At 39.2% G+C, this 19,971-nt stretch overlaps 1 protein-coding gene across 1 annotated transcript in view; it reads right to left on the reverse strand.

Annotated features, from left to right (window-relative positions):
* The window catches only part of GRID2 (glutamate ionotropic receptor delta type subunit 2), a 1,630,498-nt gene that overhangs the window by 579,834 nt on the left and 1,030,693 nt on the right, over positions 1 to 19,971 (reverse strand). The window contains exon 7 of the mRNA XM_018049306.1: positions 19,382 to 19,543. Coding sequence (XP_017904795.1) covers positions 19,382 to 19,543 — 162 coding nt within the window. The remainder of the gene's footprint in view (positions 1 to 19,381; positions 19,544 to 19,971) is intronic.

Consider the following 19,971-nt stretch of genomic DNA (forward strand, 5'->3'; position numbering starts at 1 on the left):
GAGTCAATTCTTCACATCAGGTGGTGAAAATACTGCAGTTTCAGCTTCAGTATCAGTCCTTCCAATGAATATTCAGGACTGATTTCCTTTAGGATAGACTGGTTGGATCACCTTGCAGTCCAAGGGACTCTCAAGAGTCTCCTCCAACATTACAGTTCAAAAGCATCAGTTTCTCAGTGCTCAGCTTTCTTTATAGTTCAACTCTCACATCCATATATGACTAAACCATAGCTTTGACTAGATGGACCTTTGTTGGCAACGTAATATCTTTGCTTCTTTTATATGCTGTCTAGGTTGGTCATAACTTTTCTTCCAAGGAGCAAGTGTCTTTTAATTTCATGGCTGTAGTCACCATCTGCAGTGAGTTTGGAGCCCCCCAAAATAAAATCTCTCGCTGTACCCACAGTTTCTGCATCTATTTGCTATGAAGTGATGAAACCAGATGCCATGATCTTAGTTTTCTGAATATTGAGTGTTAAGCCAAATTTTTAATTCTTCTCTTTCACTTTCATCAAGAGGCTCTTTAGTTCTTCTTCGCTTACTATCATAAGGATGGTATCATCAGCATATCTGAGGTTATTGATATTTCTTCCAGCAATCTTGATTCTAGCGTCTGTTTCATCCAATCCAGCATTTCTCATGATGTACTCTGAATATAAGTTACATAAGCAGGGTGACAATATACAGCCTTGACGTACTCCTTTTCCTATTTAGAACCAGTCTGTTGTTCCATGTCCAGTTCTAACTGTTGCTTCCTGACCTGCATTCAGTTTTCTCAGGATGCAGGTCAGGTGGTCTGGTATTCCAATCTCTTTAAGAATTTTCACAGTTTCTTGTGACCCACACAGTGAAAGGCTTTGGCATAGTCAATAAAGCAGATGTTTCTCTGGAACTCTCTTGCTTTTTTGATGATCCGACGGATGTTGGAAATTTGATACCTGGTTCCTCTGCCTTTTCTAAATCCAGCTTGAACATCTGGAAATTCACAGGTCACATCCTGTTAAAGCCTGGCTTGGAGAATTTTGATTATTACTTTGCTAGCATGTGATATGAGCACAATTGTGCTGTAGTTTAAACATCCTTTGGCATTGCCTTACTTTGGGACTGGAGTGAAAATTGATCTTTTCCAGTCCTATGGCCACTGCTGAGTTTTCCAAATTTGTTGGCATGTTGAGTGCAGCATTTTCTCAGCATCATCTTTTATAATTTGAAATAGCTCAACTGGAATTCCATCACTTCTACTAGTTTTGTTCATGTTGATGCTTCCTAAGGCCCACTTGACTTTGCACTCCAGGATGTCTGGCTCTAAGTGAGTGACCATACCACTGTGGTTATCTGGGTCAAGAAGATCTTTTTTGTATAGTTCCTCTGTGTATTCTTTCCCCCTCTTCTTAATATCTTCTGCTTCTGTTAGATCCATACAATTTCTGTCCTTTATTGTGCCCACGTTTGCATGAAATGTTCCCTTGGTATCTCTCATTTTCTTGAAGAGATCTGTAGTCTTTCCCATTCTGTTGTCTTCCTCTATTTCCTTCCATTGATCACTGAGAAAGGCTTTCTTAACTCTCCTTGCTATTCTTTGGAACTCTGCATTCAAATGGGTATATCTTCCTTTTCTCCTTTGCCTTTGCTCCTTTTCTTTTCTCAGATAATTGTAAGGCCTCCTCAGACAACAATTTTGCCTTTCTGCATTTCTTTTTCTTGGGGACGGTCTTGATCACTGCCTCCTGTACAACGTCACGAACCTCCGTCCACAGTTCTTCAGGCACTCTATCAGATCTTATCCTTTGAATCTATTTGCCACTTCCACTGTATAACTGTAAGGGATTTGATTTAGGTCATACCTGAATGGTCTAGTGGTTTTCCCTACTTTCTTCAATTTATGTCTCAGTTTGGCAATAAGGAGTTCATGATCTGAGCCACAGTCAGCTCCCAGTCTTGTTTTTGCTGACTGTATAACGCTTCTCTATCTTTGGCTGCAAAGAATATAATCAATCTGATTTCGGTGTTGACCATCTGGTGATGTCCATGTGTAGTCTCTTGTGTTGTTGGAAGAGGGTGTTTGCTATGACCAGTGCGTTCTCTTGGCAAAATTCTGTTAGCCTTTGATCTGCTTCATTTTGACCTCTGTAATGTTGGTACTTAAAAATATCTCATTTGCCATACTCTCTAACTCAACTTCTAGTTGAGTTAGGCAGGTTTTATACTGTCTGCTATATCTCCTGCTTCATCTGTGTCTTGTAGCCCATCACATTACACTGAGCTCACAGCAGCCATTCAAACAAATTATTCCTCATTCATTCATTTCAATATTTAATCAATTTCATTTTTCCAACAATAATCAATAAAACTGATCCTTCACTGTTATTTTTGAATAGCTTCTCTCTTATTATCCAGTTTTATTATCAAAAGTTTATAAATTTGAATTACCTGTCCTCTTCTCATATGTGATTAACAGTCAACAGCATGGATTTTGAAGTCAGATTTCCTGATTGCCAAATTTTGAAGTCATATTTCAAATCATAAAAGATGATGCTGTGAAAGTGCTACACTCAATATGCCATCAAATTTGGAAAACTCAGCTGTGTCCACAGGACTGGAAAAGGTCAGTTTTCATTCCAATCCAAAAGAAAGGAAATGCCAAATAATGCTCAAACTACTGCACAATTGCACTCATCTAACACACTAGCAAAGTAATGCTCAAAATTCTCGTAGCCAGGCTTCAACAGTACATGAACTGTGAACTTCCAGATAGTCAACCTGGATTTAGAAAAGGCAGAGAGACCCAGGATCAAACTGCCAACAACCACTGGATCACTGAAAAAGCAAGAGAGTTCCGGAAAAACATCTATTTCTGCTCTATTGGCTATACGAAAGCCACTGACTGTGTGGATCATAACAAACTATGAAAATTCTTCAAAAGATGGCAATACCAAATCCTCCTAACCTGCCTCCTGAGAAACATGTATGCAGGTCTGGAAGCAACAGTTAGAACTGAACATGGAACAACATACTGGTTCCAAATAGAGAAAGGAGTACCTGCGGGCTGTATATTGTCACCCTGCTTATTTAACTTCTATGCAGAGTACATCATGAGAAACACTGGGCTGGATGAAGCACATGCTGGAATCAAGATTGCTGGGAGAAATATCAATAACCTCAGATATGCAGATGACACCACCCTTATGGCAGAAAGCGAAGAACTATGGAGCCTCTTGATGAAAGTGAAACAGAAGAGTGAAAAAGTTGGTTTAAAACTCAATATTCAGAAAACTAACATCATGGCATCTGGTTTCATCACTTCATGGCAAATAGATGCAGAAACTGTGGGAACAGTGAGAGATTTTATTTTATTTTTTTTTTTTTTTTGAGCTCCAAAATCATTGCACATGGTGATTGGAGCCATGTAATTAAAAGACACTTGCTCCCTGGAAGAAAAGTTATGACCAACCTAGACAGCAAATTAAAAAGCAGACATTACTTTGCCAACAAAGGTCCGTCTAGTCAAAGCTATGGTTTTTCCAGTAGTCGTGTATGGATATGAGAGTTGGACTCTAAAGAAAGCTGAGTCCCAAAGAATTGATGCTTTTGAACTGTGGTATTGGAGGAGACTCTTGAGTCCCTTGGACTGCAAGGAGATCCAACTAGTCCACCCTAAAGGAATGATGCTGAAGCTGAAACTGCAATACTTTGGCCACCTAATGCGAAGAACTGACTCATTTGAAAAGACCCTGATGCTGGGAAAGATCGAAGTTATGAGGAGAAGGGGATGACAGAGGATGGGATGGTTGGATGGCATCACCGACTCAGTGGACATGAGTTTGAGTAAACTCTGGGAGTTGGTGATGGACAGGGAGGCCTGGCCTGCTGCAGTCCATAGGGTCGCAAAGAGTCAGACATGACTGAGTGACTGAACTGAACTGAACTGAACTGAACTGAATTCCTGGATTTTATCAATGTAGTGGAGTCTACTAGCTGTATAAACCTGGCTAAGTCATTTAAATTTCTCTAAGTCCCAATTTCTACATCTGTTAAAGGCAAAATAATAGTATGTACCTGAGAAGATTATAATGTAAATAATATAGAAGTGTGTTTGATAAATTATGAGAGCTTAATTAGTATGATCATCATCATGATTATCTCCATGATTATTTAATTTTTTGGTTTATAATTCCTCTAGAAATTATAATCATGCTCCTGTTTTTTTTTTCAACTAAAGTTTATGAGGATTGCAAAACTGATATGCTTGGAGATTTACGTAGCTTTGGAAAATGCTTTTGTTAATTTGATTCAGTTATATTTCATTGCATGGCAACCCACTCCAGTATTCTTGCCTGGAGAATCCCCATGGACAGAGGTGCCTGGTGTTCTACAGTCCATGGGGTAACAAAGAGTTGGAAACAACTGAGCAACTAAGCACAGCACATATTTCTTTGACTAGTATTTGGGGAGTAAAGAGTTAAAGCAGATCGTCTAGGTTCTGTCCACCCTCTTTGATATGTGTATTTGTGGATGTGCTCATTGAGCAGCCCAGGGGAGTGAGATAAAAGGAGGTAAATGAGTCTAACGCCCTTGTCAACTGCAACTCCAGGTAAAGGGACGAGTAATATTTACTAGGAAGAAATGTCTTATCTATAAAAGTCCTTAGCAAGATGTTCCATTATAAAGAATTATTATAGTAAACAAACTCCGAATCTATGGACTAATGGTTTCTGGCTCCCTGCTAAAGCTTTATACTTTCTAGGGCAAAAACAAAGATATTTCATAATGTAAATGCTCCCTATTGTGTGACATAGGCTTGCAAAGCCTTTTTTTTTTTTTTTTATGGACACAGAACATACATGTATGTCTGATGTGGGGAGAAAGGACTTGCAGAGCCATGCAGAATTTCAAGTGAGCTCTCTCTCCTTTGTCAGTGTCTCTGGATTGCCTTTATCTTTGATACGGGTAAACTATCCTATTCTGATAAGGGAATCTGATACTGTTATTCACTCAGTACTAATAGTTCAAGGAGTCCAATTATCACTTAAAGTTTTAAAGACTGGGGTTTAAGAACAGTGGATCTGATTAGCATAAATATCTCCAAATGAGAAATACTGTAGGAATTTGATTGTAGCTTGTATTACTAAATGTAATTTAAACTACTGGTATTCAGGAATCTTTTTATAAGTGCTTTTTATGCTTTCAATCACACATCTACTTCAGTAATATTTCCAATTCTATCAGAATCTTACATGTCTGACAGCACTTTATTTCCAGGAAAAGGAGGGTATCAATACACATATCAATATGATTGCTACATTGCCTAAATGCTGTCCTCCTGAAAATTCTAAACTTTGCCTGGCACTGTACTATCATTATTCCCCGTCGACACTCAAAGCCATTCCGCGCCAGTCTCTTGTCTGGCTCGTAGCTGGCACTGAGCAAGATGGGCCGCTTTAGCGCACACTGCACACGTTACAGAATTCCATAAACCAGTGAACCCACATTGAATTTCCTGTGGCCTCCACTTACCTTTTTTCACTATTTTTTCTTCATAATTTACTTGCTTTATGTTATATTCTTAATGACCTGTTAGCATGTGTAATCAGTAAAACTTTTCTTCATGTAGCATAAAGGATGTTTGAGAGGTTAATATTTCAAGCAAATAAACCCTTTAACTGAAGCCCCTGCTTAACTGACTCAGACTTGAACTCTCTGCTATTTGGTTGCCTAAGAATATTTTCATGTTTTTGAGCTTCTTTTTTTTTCATCTATCCCCAGATCAACGTTGAAATTAGAGCACTGGTAAAAATGTGTGCTGGCCAGGTGGTAATGAGCAGTCATTATCTTTGTGCATGCATAGTTGCAGTCTTTTAATCTCTTGATACAGCTGATTCTAAACAAAATAAGCTAATGGGACATTAATAGTATGAATAACGCATACAGATAATTTTTAAATGTCCATTAAACTGACAGTAATAATTGCCTCCAGAGTAAACCTTTTGAAAAATATCAAGTAAAATTAGTTTGGATTTCATCATACACATTATACAGAAATACCAGTGTGCATCAAATATAAAAAGCAGAAGAGAAAAGGAAAGAGTAGATCAAAGGTTGGGAATAATTTACCACTGGATAATCAGTTCTTGAAAAGGCTTAAGTTTGATGCTCCCTTATGAATAGGATAAGTTGGAAAAAAAAGAAGAAAAAAAATCTACTAAGTATTTATTTTACTCTCTTATGAGGCTGAAGGGTTTATTCCTATTTTTGAAACTGGAAAGTAATTGAGAGATACTTTTGGAAGGTAACAGGAAACATCAAATATTTATGACACTTGTCTAATTTCCTTATACATATTCCTAGGTTTTGGAACCTACAGAAATGCTTGATAACTAAAGACACCCTGGTAAATAAACTAGCCCAGCAAGGCTAGTGTGTCCTGATGCCCTTGTTTCTTCAGTTAATTTCGGTAAGGAAAAATCCCTTAGAGAAAGAAAATACTATATTTTATACTCCAAAAAGAGACAGAATTTATATAAGTACTAGAATTTTTTTTAAGTCACTTCAGTCATGTCTGACTCTGTGCGACCCCACAGACAGCAGCCCACCAGGCTCCCCCGTCCCTGGGATTCTCCAGGCCAAGAACACTGGAGTGGGTTGCCATTTCCTTCTCCAATGCATGAAAGTGAAAAGTGAAAGTGAAGTCACTCAGTCATGACTGACTCTTAGCGACCCCATGAACTGCAGCCTACCATGCTCCTCCATCCATGGGATTTTCCAGGCAAGAGTACTGGAGTGGGGTGCCATTATCTTCTCCAAAGTACTAGAATACAATATGCCAAAAATAAATAAACGAATAATAAAACATAAATATTTGTGCAAAATGATTAGGAAAAGTTGAGTTGCCATATAACATTTATGCATATGCATATGTGTATATAGATATAGATATATTCATTCACCACTTCTGATGGCTCAGTGGGTAAAGAATTTGCTGGCAATGCAGAAGTTCCAGGAACAACCCCTGGGCTGGGAAGATCCCCTGGAGAAGGAGCTAGCAACCCACTCCAGTGTTGTAGCCTAGAGAATTCCTTGGACAGGAGAGTCTGGTGGGCTACAATCCAAAGGGTCACCAAGAGTCAGACAAGACTAAGTGACTAAGCATATATGTTCATGCTTATAAGTATACATATACACTCAAGTATTCCTTCATAATAGAAACTTGAAGCAAACTGAGCAGGAAATAGGAACCTACTAACATTCTCGTCATACTACTTACATCACAGAAAAGAAACCAATGCCCAGACAACTAGGTATTTGAGGAACCTGAACTAAAGCCTTCAAATTGTGCCTGATATTCTTCCTCTAGATCATGTAAGCTGTGTGTCCAATATAACATATGCAAATCACACTGTTTGCTCAAAAGATGTCTGTTGAACTAAATTAAATCAGAATAGATACCGTTTTATCCACTTTATGATTCAAATGCCCTGAATTTGCAGGGAACATTGATGGGTCCAGAAGAAGATTATTCTAAGGATACTGATTTGCATTTTTCAAAGCTCTTGTGGCAAAAAGTTTATTTGTACCCGTTTCTGTCAAAAAGTTATCTCATATTCCAAGTCAGTATTGTCTCTGTTAAGTCACATTATGTTTTCCTAAATTCTCTTTCTTTCTCTTTCAGGTTTATAGTTTTAAATGGTACACAGTGCTTAACACAAAAAGCAAATAATATATTTATGTTACTCTAAATATACAAATTTTAAAAGTCAACAAGGGGAGATCAATCAGGACAAAGGAGTAAGACAATACAGAAGTAAGAATACAGAAGAAGTAAGAAAGACTTATTTCTTACAAAACTTCCCTTAGGAGCACATCAAAAATATATTTACACGTGGAACTACTCTTACTGAAAACTAACTGGAAAATGGCAGACAGACTCATAGAACCAAGGCAGTAAGAAAGAATTCACATGTAATCAGGTAGGAAGAGAAGAGAAACAATCAGGTTAGGACCTGTGACCCTGGGAAGGGACTCAAAGGAAAAGTGAGATCACAAGGGCAGACATCCTCCCTGGGGCGGGAGCAATTTACATCCGATATTGGGCTCCCCAGGCCTGGGGTCTGACAAAGGGCAGACCTGCCCCCTTGGTGGAGGGCTGCTGAGGAGGAGGGCTATGGGCAGCCTGGACTGAGCCTGTGAAGGGTGTGCATGCTCTGGCTTGCTCCCAAGGCAGGGCAGAGAGGGCAGTGTGAGACTACTAGCGGCTGCCCAGTTTTCTGCTACCGACCTAGCACAGGCCCCAGCCTGAGCCTATCGAATGCTCCAACATTGCTTATTTCATGACTCAGTTCTGCGCTGGATCGAGGACCACCATGACTGAGGAAAGAGTTAAGCATTGGAACACAGAGGAGACTCAGACCTGGGGCAGCATCTAGGCAGAGAGGGGGCAACCTTTGTTGGCACTTACACAGGTGTCACCATCAGAGGCAGCCTGGATCTCTGCCTACAGCCAACCTCCTGTAACCCATGCCCCACAATGCTCTGAGAGCCCACATGGGCCCCTGCTGCTCCAGCACTGCTCTCCCGTGGGGCCGGGATCCCAGAGCTGTGGGAGGGGAGAACACTGACTTAAAGGGAAAGGAGTCATCTCGGACCCAGACTTCAGGGCTTCTGCTCCAGCAACTTCCGATCTGACTCTATACCAAATAGGGCGCATCAGATAAAGCTTAGGAACTTTACCATAGTCTACGAAACCATTCATAATCTTTCCCTTGTCTATCTGTTTTAACTAATGAAGAGCCATGTTCCTGTTGTGTTTCTATTCCAGCCCCCTCAGTCTTTTTTCAGATGCTTAAATACGCCAAACTCTTTTTCCCTCCAAACCTACTTACATTATATTGCTCTTGCATCAGATATTCTCCTCTATAACCCTGCAATATATGCAATACACTCCTCTTTCCTTTTCTGGATAATGCCTACTCATCATAAATGTTTCTGCTTATCTATCACTCTTATGCTAAGTAGGTCCTCCAGTCACATGCTTCCAGAACAGTTGGTATCTCCCCTTTTGTCAAACTGATCACACATAATTATTTTTGATATTTCTATTTTTCTTCCTTTTTCTGTGATCTCACAGTACAGCATATGGTAGTAGTACTCAATAAATACTTGAATGAATTTATATGATTATATAAGAATTATTTTTAATATTTTTGCCATTTTAAAGAATACTCTTTTAGATATCAATATGTATCAGTGTATCTCTTTTAGGATAATATGTATCAACACAGATCAAGTTGATACTAAAAGATCTGAGATATAGACACACACGTTGATATATTCTATTTTCCCACATTAGGTACTGAAAATAACTACCACAAAGGATTTAGTAGAAATTGATCAATTAAACCAATGTGGAAATATTTGATTTAAGGATCTATCAAATCTTGTTAGGCTTACTTGTATCGAATACATGCAAAATGTCAGTGCTTTTATATGTCACATATTTTGAGTGTAATAGTTTTCTTAGTTTGTTCTTAAATTAAACAAAAGATGTAAGCATATTCTTTCTAAAACTCAGCTCTGATTCTGTCACTTATCTATGCCCTCAAATTCTTTAAGATTTTTCATTTACCTACAAAATTAATTCCTTTCCTCAATCTTTTTCCAGTCTCAACTACTCTACGTGTTCTGTGCACTCAGGTAAATTAATCAATCTTTGTCAGTGTCTATGTGATTTATTGCAACAGATATGTCAGCTACAGTGCTTCTACCACCGGAAATATGTGCCTCTCTGTAACTTTACATTCATTTAGTCACTAAGTCCTGTCTGACTCTTCGCAACCCCATGGACTGATTTTCAAGTTAAGAGGCTACCAGTTCCACACCATTTTTTCTGATTTTTTTCTTGGTTTGGGGTCAGGTTCCTCAGGAAACAGCTCTGAGACGGCAATTTGCTGGTGTCTAGAAGGGTTCCTTGAAGTGCTCCTATGGAAAGTATATGCAAGGGAATGTGACAAGGGGGAATGGACAGAGAGAAAGGTTTAAGTGCAGCACAACTTCTACAGCAGCTCAGGTGATCCCATGAGCCAGTCTGTAGGTGCAGTATCTCTTCATAGTTAACCCAGATGGAGGCCAGGCACTCAGACCTTCCCAGTTCTGCAGTGACCAGCCAACGTGCACATGCTCTCCCAGAGAAGGAGTAGAGCAGAACCCCTCTGCCCAGGGAGGTCCTAGATGAACTCAGCTGCGTGTCCTCCCTAAAAGGAATACCTGAGACATGAAGCATGGATCCAATTTGCATCACACATAGTGGACTCTGCTAAGATTCGGTAGAATTCTATTTTTTACCACATTTGAGGCTCTTTATTATCTCTCACCTTAGAGTATATCTTTGTGTATACTTATTAGCCATTATTCACAACTAGGTTCTAAATAGCTTTTTGGGAAATCACACAAAAGCATTGACAATAGAGTTCATGTTACAGGCATTTGATCAATATCTGTTAAAAGAATGCTGAATGTATGAATGAGCAAAGTGTATTCTTGGAAACTGTTATAAAATTAACAGTACGAAAAAAATAGGAAAGGCTATTTAATCATAGAGCAAGTCTGTAAATAAAAATAATATACCCACGTTACATGGGTGTAATGCTATTCCACAACCTGTAAGAAAGGCAGTACGACTATATGGATAACAGATTAAACTGACTTCTAAATATTCCAGGGAACTGATTTTCAGACTGTGGTTCTGAGAAGTGATCGTGGTGGGAGTCCATCTGGAGACTCTCTCCCACTCTCTTCCAGAGCAGTCCTGCTTGTATTTGCTTTACTTATTTTGTTTAAAATGTTTGAAAGCTTGCTGTAGGGTAAGTAACATCAACAAACTTAAATTACACAGTCTGAAAACTCCTTACCAAAATATACATTTAAATGTAGCATCTTATAATAAAGAATGCATACATGAGAAAATAAACTTTTCACCCAAAGAGTTGTTAAAAAATGCAGTCAAGGGTTTTGGAATAGTCTTTTACAGACTCATCAATGTACACACTAACTTCAGGGAAATCTGAAAAGGCCATATTAAAAATAAAGTGTTGTTTATATAATATCAACACATGGTGCCTCTACCCCTGATTCTTGGTGTGTGTGCGTGTATTTTCTTTGCTGAGCTTGTGCTCAGTCGTGTCCAACTCTTTGCACCTCCCTGTATGGTAGCCCTCCAAGCTCCTCTGTCCATGGAATTTTCCAGGCAAGCATACTGGAGTGGGTTGCCAATTCCTACTTCAAGGAATCTTCCCAACCCAGTGATCTGACTTGCATGTCCTGTGCCTCCTGCATTGGCAGAGGAATTCCTTACCATTGTGCCAATTGGGAAGATTCAATAATTTTGATTTGTAGTAAACAGACACTACTTCCAAGAACGACAAAACAGATAAATTGTATGGTACCTAGAACATAAAACAGGAAACCAGAAATCTTGATATTTAAAACTGATTTGCTGCGTAACCAGCCCTTAATAATTCATTTACTTTTTTCTGAGACTCAGTTTTCTCTACCTTAAAATTGCAGAAAATAGGTTGCTGCTGTTGTTGCCAAGTCGCTTCAGTCATGTCCGTTAGATTAAGTTTATTTTATCTTGCTATTCTAGAATTGCATGAATTAATAAAAGTTTTAAGTATAAAAAGAGGATACAGTCTTTACACAATCTAAAAAATCTCTTTTCAAATTATGCCCTTGATATATTTAACAGCAGAACACTGCAGCATTTTTATTAAACCAAGATGGTATTTATCACCAAAATTATACAAGTTTGGAACTGGAAACTAAAGTAATTAGCCAATAAAAGTTTTCTTTTATTGTTATTTTTAAAATTCTATCATTTATTTGGGGAAAAGCTTTATATCTTAGGATAAAATGGCAGAAATTAACCTAGAACGTAATCATTTCCTATCATTTAATTCTGATTTTATAGTAGCCATGAGAACAAGCCTCTGAGGAAATACAGCGAGTGCTTTAACAGGGAAAATGACTCTGTCTAAGCCTTATTTCATATTATAAAAACCCCAAGCATATGGATGATTGCTATTAGGAAGTTAAACACAAAAGCTATGACCCAGGATGCCATCTTCAAAAAAGATTGATATCCTGCTATCTATACAGATTCAAAGTCCTGTTGCTAAAAAAAGACACTTCAAGAAAATTATCTCGACTGTATATATTATAAATTGGAACCATGGTTTTACTTATTACAAAATGTGGGGGAAAAAACAACAAAAAAGAAAACACATTTTACTAAGAAAAACTGAACCCAGGCTAGAAAAATTTTATGAAACCAAACAGAGACTAAGAATGTCTTTCTGTTGGCACCTCTACCATAAATATATGGCTGCAAGGGCAGTGACCAAGTGCAGCGGAGCTGAACACACTGCACTGCTCACCAGAGCTCCAGAGCAAGCAAGTAGCTTTTTCAGTCACCACCAAAAAATTGTCATTGGCCAAGGCGCACCATGCTTTGTCAAATATAATATCTTTGGTAATTGCTGTGTCAGATTGTCCCCCAACATCTTGTAAAAGTTATGAGTATCTTTGGCCTGGTGTTTTATTCTTAGATAAAATAAATTTTCTCTGTGCTTCAGCTAACTCTTCTTTCCATTTAGGACAGATGGCGCTCATTTCTCTAGTAATAATAGATATGTCCACAATGCCAGTCTAGGGGTTAACAGCATACTGCTAATAGCCTCTTTATGGAGGTCTGTTTCTTTACTTCAACTTTATTTGAAAATCATACTTTGGCATGGGCTTCAGCTAAGCCATTTTAATGATTTCTGCTGTTGAGGATATGCAAAAACCATCCCTCCACTCCTGGAGCTTCAGTGACAGCCTGACTGGCTTCCTGAGTCAACCTCGGCATCCAGCGCTGTGAAGCATGGCCCTTCAGCATGTCTGTATCCATGCACTCTTCTCCTGCTTGCTTCCTGCTCTGGAGGTACAGAGTCATGCGGTAGAGTGGCTCTAACCTGAGGTCTAACACAAGGAAGCTACAGCTGAACTTTGATAATAACGCATGTTGTCACTGGATATTTCTAAATGTGTGTTTTATTAATTTATTTATTTTTAGCATTACACTGAGAGTCAATGGGCTTCCCTGGTGGCTCAGATGATAAACAATCTGCCTGCAGTACAGGAGATCTGGGTTGGATCCCTGGGTTGGGAAGATCCGCTGGAGAAGCGAATGTCCACCCACTTCAGTATTTCTGCCTGGAGAATCCCACGGACAGAGAAGTCTGGCCAGCTTCTCTGTTGGACACGACTTGAACAACTAACATACACACTGAGACTCAGTAGAATTTGCTACTTCCAGGATACATGCTCCTGCCTTGGGCTGGCAAGTAACCCCAAGCTTATAGGTGAGGAGAGTCGGCTGCTCCCTGACTTTGAGCAGTACTGGCCTTGTACTTTGATTCGTCTTCTTAAGTATCAATACAGTATATGCCACTGTCACTCAGGAAAAGGGCACCAGTCTGCAGTACCAGCCGTCCCCTCTCAGGGTCTTTCACTATATATACTGTCAGGCCGACATCACTGAAACCCTTCTTAGGTGTGCACTGGTCCCAGGGGACCAGGCTGCACCCATACTGCAGCAGCTGGGACTTGCTGGCCCCAGGGTTGCCACACAGCAGGAGGTTGATCTCAGCATGAAATCTGTCTCTTCCTGTGTTACTAAAACCCTTCCCTATTTCCCGGAAAAGCTGAAGTGATTTCCTTTTTGAAATCTTTCTGTTCTTAATTGCTTGGACCTGAGGCTGAAGCAAATCTCTCATAACTGCTTGTTTGTCTGGAAAGTTTTTTAAGCAATTTCACATGTTTCTCTGAAAAAGTTTCTGTTCTGCTTCTTTATCTCCTTCATGCAGACACTTTGCATCCGTTTTCTGATAATGAATGATACCAATGAGGGTTCTGTCAGCAGACTTCACATGACTCACTCCTGGATTGACTCAATAGGAACAGCTGGAGAGATGCTTGTAATGTTCACTCTGTCCCCAAGATGAACCTTGTCAACAATATCATTGTGAGCAAAAGGATGTCACCATGAGGCAACTGCCCTGCAAGCATATTTTCAGGAGACCCTCGGAGTCTGATCATCTGCTTGTCAGAGAACACAAGGCAGCCGTGGCTCTGCACCACACTGTGGTGGGGCAGCAGGCACATTTGCAGGCTCAGTGGCCTGACCCGGTCCATCTCTACCAGGACAGTGTGGGTGCACCCCGGACACTGGAAGGAGGCCCCATACGCCTCTGGAATCAGCTAGGACATCCTGGTCATCATGACACGGATGGTGATGAGCTGACCAATTCTTCTGGATTCAGTTTCTCATATTCAGCACACTGAATGGATCTACTTGAACCTGATGTTCTAAGACTGAGTCAGGTTAACTGTCAAAGATCTCGTTGACAGCCATGTTAAAAGTTAGGATAACTTATAGTGGGAGGCAGGTGAGCTGTCTGTATGGATTTTTGTCAAATGATTTTAAGTGTTCACAGTTTACATTTTAAAATGGCTCCCTAATAATAATTGTTTTCCCAAGTAAGTGGATGTATAGAGGTTCAACAGTATCGATGGCAATATTTTCATCTTTAGCCAGGTCAATAAAATCTCGAAAATTTGTTTTGCAGGTTTCCATATTTACATCTGTTCCTCAAATCACATGTTTTTGTTCTAGAAACTGCTCACTGGCTATTCTATTTTCTATTGTTGGCCCATACTGCAAAACCACCTACAGACACTTTTGTGCAGACCCCAGGTCAGGCCTCTGCCTCATGGGTGTGCCCGTAACGCCACTGCTTGGGGTTTCCAAGAACAAAACCAGGAGGAATCCCTGAAGAGTGCATCAGAGGAGAGCTGGAAAATACTATGTCCTGCACAACAGGGTTCTGCCAACCAGTTCCAGGCCTGGCCAGCCTCATCTGCAGCTCTGTTACATGGGTAGAATCCTGGCATCATTGTCTCTGACACAGAGATGGCCTGGCTCCCTCACTTGCAGGAAGGAAAGTTTACTGCTCCAAAGCCTGAAGAATTCCAAGAGTACCTGGTAGATTGCATTCCCAAATGTCCCAAGAAAATATTTTTTCAAAGCTTTGAAAAAATTTAAAGTATTAGAATTAAGTACTAAGGGTTTTTTGAAGATAATATCAATATATATTTAAAAGCATAAGGGAATAAACTACAAAGAAAGAAGTAAGAATCCAGAGTTATGTATCAAAAGTCAGTCAGGTCAGTTCATTGTATCTACGATGTATCTAGTTTAAAAATATAATGGAAACATATCCAATTCGTTATAGTGTGTGCACACACACACATACACACAGGTGAGCATATTCAAAACCCTGTAAAATTTCAGCAGTAAAAACAATGAAAATACATATGAAGAATACTATAAATCTTTACTGAGGGTTATAAGAAGATGAGTATATAGATAGATACCATGTCTATGAATAAAAGGCTCATTATTTTAAAAAATATAACTTTCTCAAAAATAATCTATAAAATCCATATAAATAACAATGGCTTGGGAGTGTTGATATTCTCTGAAAGAAATGATCAGTTGAAAATTAATCTCTCATTATTGAAAAAAGAAGATAAATATGGAGGCACCCAATCTACCAGTTCACAAAATTGCTGCAGATGGGGACTACAGCCATGAAATTAAAAGAGGCCTGCTCCTTGAAAGAAAAGCTATGACTAACCTAGACAGCATATTAAAAAGTAAAGACATTGCTTTGCTGACAAAGGTCTATATAGTCAAAGCTATGGTTTTTCCAGTAGTTATGTATGGATGTGAGAGTTGGACATAAAGAATGCTGAGCACCGAAGAATCAATTCTTTTGAACTGCGGTGCTGGAGAAGACTCTTGAGAGTCCCTTGGACTGCAAGGAGATCCAACCAGTCCATCCTAAAGGAAATCAGTCCCGAGTGTTCACTGGAAGGACTGATGCTGAAGCTGAAACTCCAATACTTTGGCCACCTGATTCAAAGATCTGATTCATTAGAAAAGACCCTGATCCTGGGAAAGATTGAAGGCAGGAGAAGGGGACGGCAGAAGTGAGATAGTTGAGAGAAAAGATGGGATAGATGAGATAGTGATGGCATCACTGACTCAATGGACATGCGTTTGAGCAGGCTCTGGGAGACGGTGAGGACAGGGAGGACAGGTGTGCTGCAGTCCATGGGATCTCAGAGTCAGACATGACTGAGTGACAGAACAGCAACGACAACAACATAAATTATGAAGCTGCAACACAGAGTTCCCTGGAAACCACCACCTCCTTCTTGCTCGACATTACAGTGCTCATGTCAACTGCATTGTGTTTTTTTTGACTCTTTTTATCTCATCCACATAATGAGAATGCAAATTAATTAAGGGGCAGACATTCACTCTTTTAATTCTTTGTACTCCTTGCACTGGAAATCCCCAATGGCTCAGCAATAAAGAATCTGTCTTTTGATCCTTGGGTCCAGAGGATCCTCTAGAGTAGGAAATCGTAACCTGCTCCAGTATTCTTGCCTGAAAAACCCCATGGACAGAGGAACCCGGCGGGCTACAATCCAAAGGGTTGCAAAGAGTCGGACAAGACTGAGCAACTGAAAACGCACTGCTCACATTAGTACATAGGCTTTGTAAAGTGTACAGCACATGGTCAGATTATAGACAGGCAGTGGCTACCTGAATGCAATTAAGAATTTTTTCACTAGAATATTCCCACTGTAATAAAGAGCCTGACCTCATCTGTGATGTTTAGCAGCTAACTTCTTTTTAAGCTGCCTTTCTTATTAGGCCCTACATATGGACAGGCTGATCAAGAAAGCCCATCATGGATCTTCTTCTTTGAAACCTCTGGAAAATTTAAGCCTGTAAAATCTCCAGCCCAAGTAAATGGGAACTATTCTTAGCTTGTCCCTTAACTACTACAACTGTCCGGCCCATTCATAGCACTCTGCTCCACCCAGCCTGGGCCTGCATGGGCCCACTCTGCTTTCTTCAGGAGGTGCTGTGCAAGTAGTAAATTATCTTGTTTTGTGAAGTGTCATCAGCCTGGACATCTAAATGGGATAACCAAAACACTCAGGTGAGGCAAAGTAATATGACTGGAAAAACATGACTCTGTTTCCAAGGCTAATTCAAAATGTGAGAAAAAAATAAGGAAACAGAACTTTTGTTACCATACATATCATTCAAACTTAGCCTTTAGATATAGAATATAGATATATGCCTTAAAAAAAATGCTACTGGCTTGAAAGTTTACAGGAAAAAATGTACAAATATTCTCCCAAACAAAACTTCATAATTATCATATAAAATCATTGTTTTGATTATATATTTTCTAACAGAAACATTTTACATATTGAATTGTTCCATAAGAAATACCTACATATTATAGTGTCTCTTCTTCCCTCCTACGGACACTTTCACTAAATAAGTGTCTCCTAAGCAACCTCCCAAACTATTATTCTGCGTTTGTGTGACAGCTTCTGAAGAATGAATATATTCAGGTTCCTGCATCCAAGCCAAGCCATGAATTAATAAATTGGCAGGATCGGAACCATGTTCAACAACCTCCCTTGGATTCATACCTGCCAACTCTCCGTAGAAATAGAGCTGGGGGATTTTGGCAACCAACACCTTGAGTTTAGATTTGACTTATTCATTTTTCACTTAAAAAATCCTCCTCTGCCAATGTATTCAATGAATTTAATTCTTAAGCACTTCAGTTGATAAGAGCCTAAATTCTCATTAAAGTGATTCTTCTGCAAAGAGGATACAGCACCAAGTGGAAAATACAGGCTTTTCTCTACAAGAAACATATTTTTCCCTCCATTTCCTGGTTTTTGTACATCTAGTTCCCTTTTAATGTTAATTTTTAGATTTTCTCTGGCATCTCTAAACACTTCATATTTCATTTGACTAGCTATTTCTCTTACTATTTCAGGAAAAAAGGCAAACGCTTGCAGTTAGAAAAAGGATGCATAAAATGAAGAATATAAACTTACAAATGACTGTCTCCTTTGTGTAAAGGGTACAGGGGAAATTTGTTTGTTTTATTAATCATTTCATTTTAAATCCGAGAAGCTGTGTGAGACAAATGGAAAATGCCAGCAAGGATGACATGACAAAGAGGCTAATAAACTGCTGGATGCTTATAACTGTGAGAGGAGCTAAGCAACATAAACTGCCTCCCGGGAACGGAGCGGGTAGCTGAGCTAAAGAAGGTCACAGGCAGGCTAAACACCACACTGACAGTGAAGAAGAATGCCATCAAGTACCCCCAAATAGCTCACAAATGCACCAAAATATTGACGGTTTATGACATATTATTATTGCAAGGCAAATTAAAGATCACATCCAATGTTTTCCCATGTATCATCTAACTGAAAAACACCTAGGTCTAGTGTTTATTTTTTTCAGGGGATGATGGTAAGAGAAAAAAAATGACTTTCTGTACTTTGTGACAGATACTGAATAATTTGAGCATCTCTGACACTAACGATACAATGAAGGTGAAATAAAATATTTCAATGATTAATTTTTTAATCTGCGGAAAATTTCCTTATGAATAAATAAATCACATAGACGTGATTTTCTGACCTTGAAATTTTTAAGTATTTATTTCAATTTTATTTATTTTTGGCTGTGCTGGGTCTTCGTTGCTGTGTGGGTTTTTTTCTACAGTTGCGGAGAGCAGGGGTTACTCTCTAGTTGTGGTGTGCTCAGTAGTTGTGGCTCGAGCACTCTAAAGCACAGGTAAAGTAGTTGTGGCACGCAGGCTTAACTGCCGCATGGCATGTGGGATCCTCCTGAACTACGGAGCGAACCTGGGTCCCCGACATTGCAAGGCAGATTCTTAACCAGTGACCCACTGGGGAAGCCCTTGATTTTTTTTTTAATATTTAATTTATCCATTACACTATTTTGTGCTCTGAATAGGCAGCAATATTAGTGAAAAAAAAATCCTAAAATATATCTTATCAATGACTTATTGTTTCTCTTTGCATAAAAATTAGGAAGACTGAAATGCTAGACACACGGTTGCCAAGGGGAAGAGATGTGGGAGAGGGATGGATTGGGAATCTGGGATTAGCAGATGTAAACTATTATATACAGGATGGATAGACAACTGTATGGCATAGGAAACTATATTCAGTATCCTGGGATAAACCATAATGGAAAAGATTATTAAAGAAAGAAATGTCCATATGTGTATAACTGTGTCATTTTGCTGTACACCAGAGATTGGCACAACATTGTAAAATCGACTATACTTCAGTAAAAAAATAAATTTAACAACAACAACAAACTAACAGATGAATTTTGAAAAAAGAAATGCTAGTTAGAAGTTACCTTCTTGATGGTCTCCAGCATGGAGCGCCCTCCCTGCCAGGGCTTGGAGTTCTTTCTGATACATGACAGACTAGCCATGCTGTGCCACTTCCGGTCCTCCAGCTTCTTATGAAAAGCGTTAGCAAGCAGAAGCACCGTGTCATATATGTAAAGGTTTGAAATCTGAAAAGACATGAGACAGTAATCATTAGAATCACTGATGCCAACCATCAAGAATAAGGAGAAAAGTATCAGCTCAGTTGCTTCTGTAAATGTCATAGATAGCTGGTTTACTGGGTTATTTGTTAAGCAGAAGGTTTCTTTTTTTTCATTTCCTGGGCAATTTTGCTATTGAGAATGAAGTCTTGTCTGATTGTATGCCTCAACTGCTTTTTCAGCTTATTTAGGTGTGAGAGAGATGATAAAAAAGAGGAGTTTCGACAGAGGCAAGGCTGTTAGTGTCAGACCTTAGAAAATCACTGGTCCTTATTTCTTTCTGAGGAAGTAAGGATCTAAGGGTTTAAGATTGGGAGGGAAAATGAATAATACATTTTCTGAAGATGCCAAATTTTTGCATTCTGGTTTTTCAGATGGAGAAATATCAACTCGAC

This window comes from Capra hircus, chromosome 6, assembly GCF_001704415.2.
Source record: "Capra hircus breed San Clemente chromosome 6, ASM170441v1, whole genome shotgun sequence".
Lineage (NCBI taxonomy): Eukaryota > Metazoa > Chordata > Mammalia > Artiodactyla > Bovidae > Capra > Capra hircus.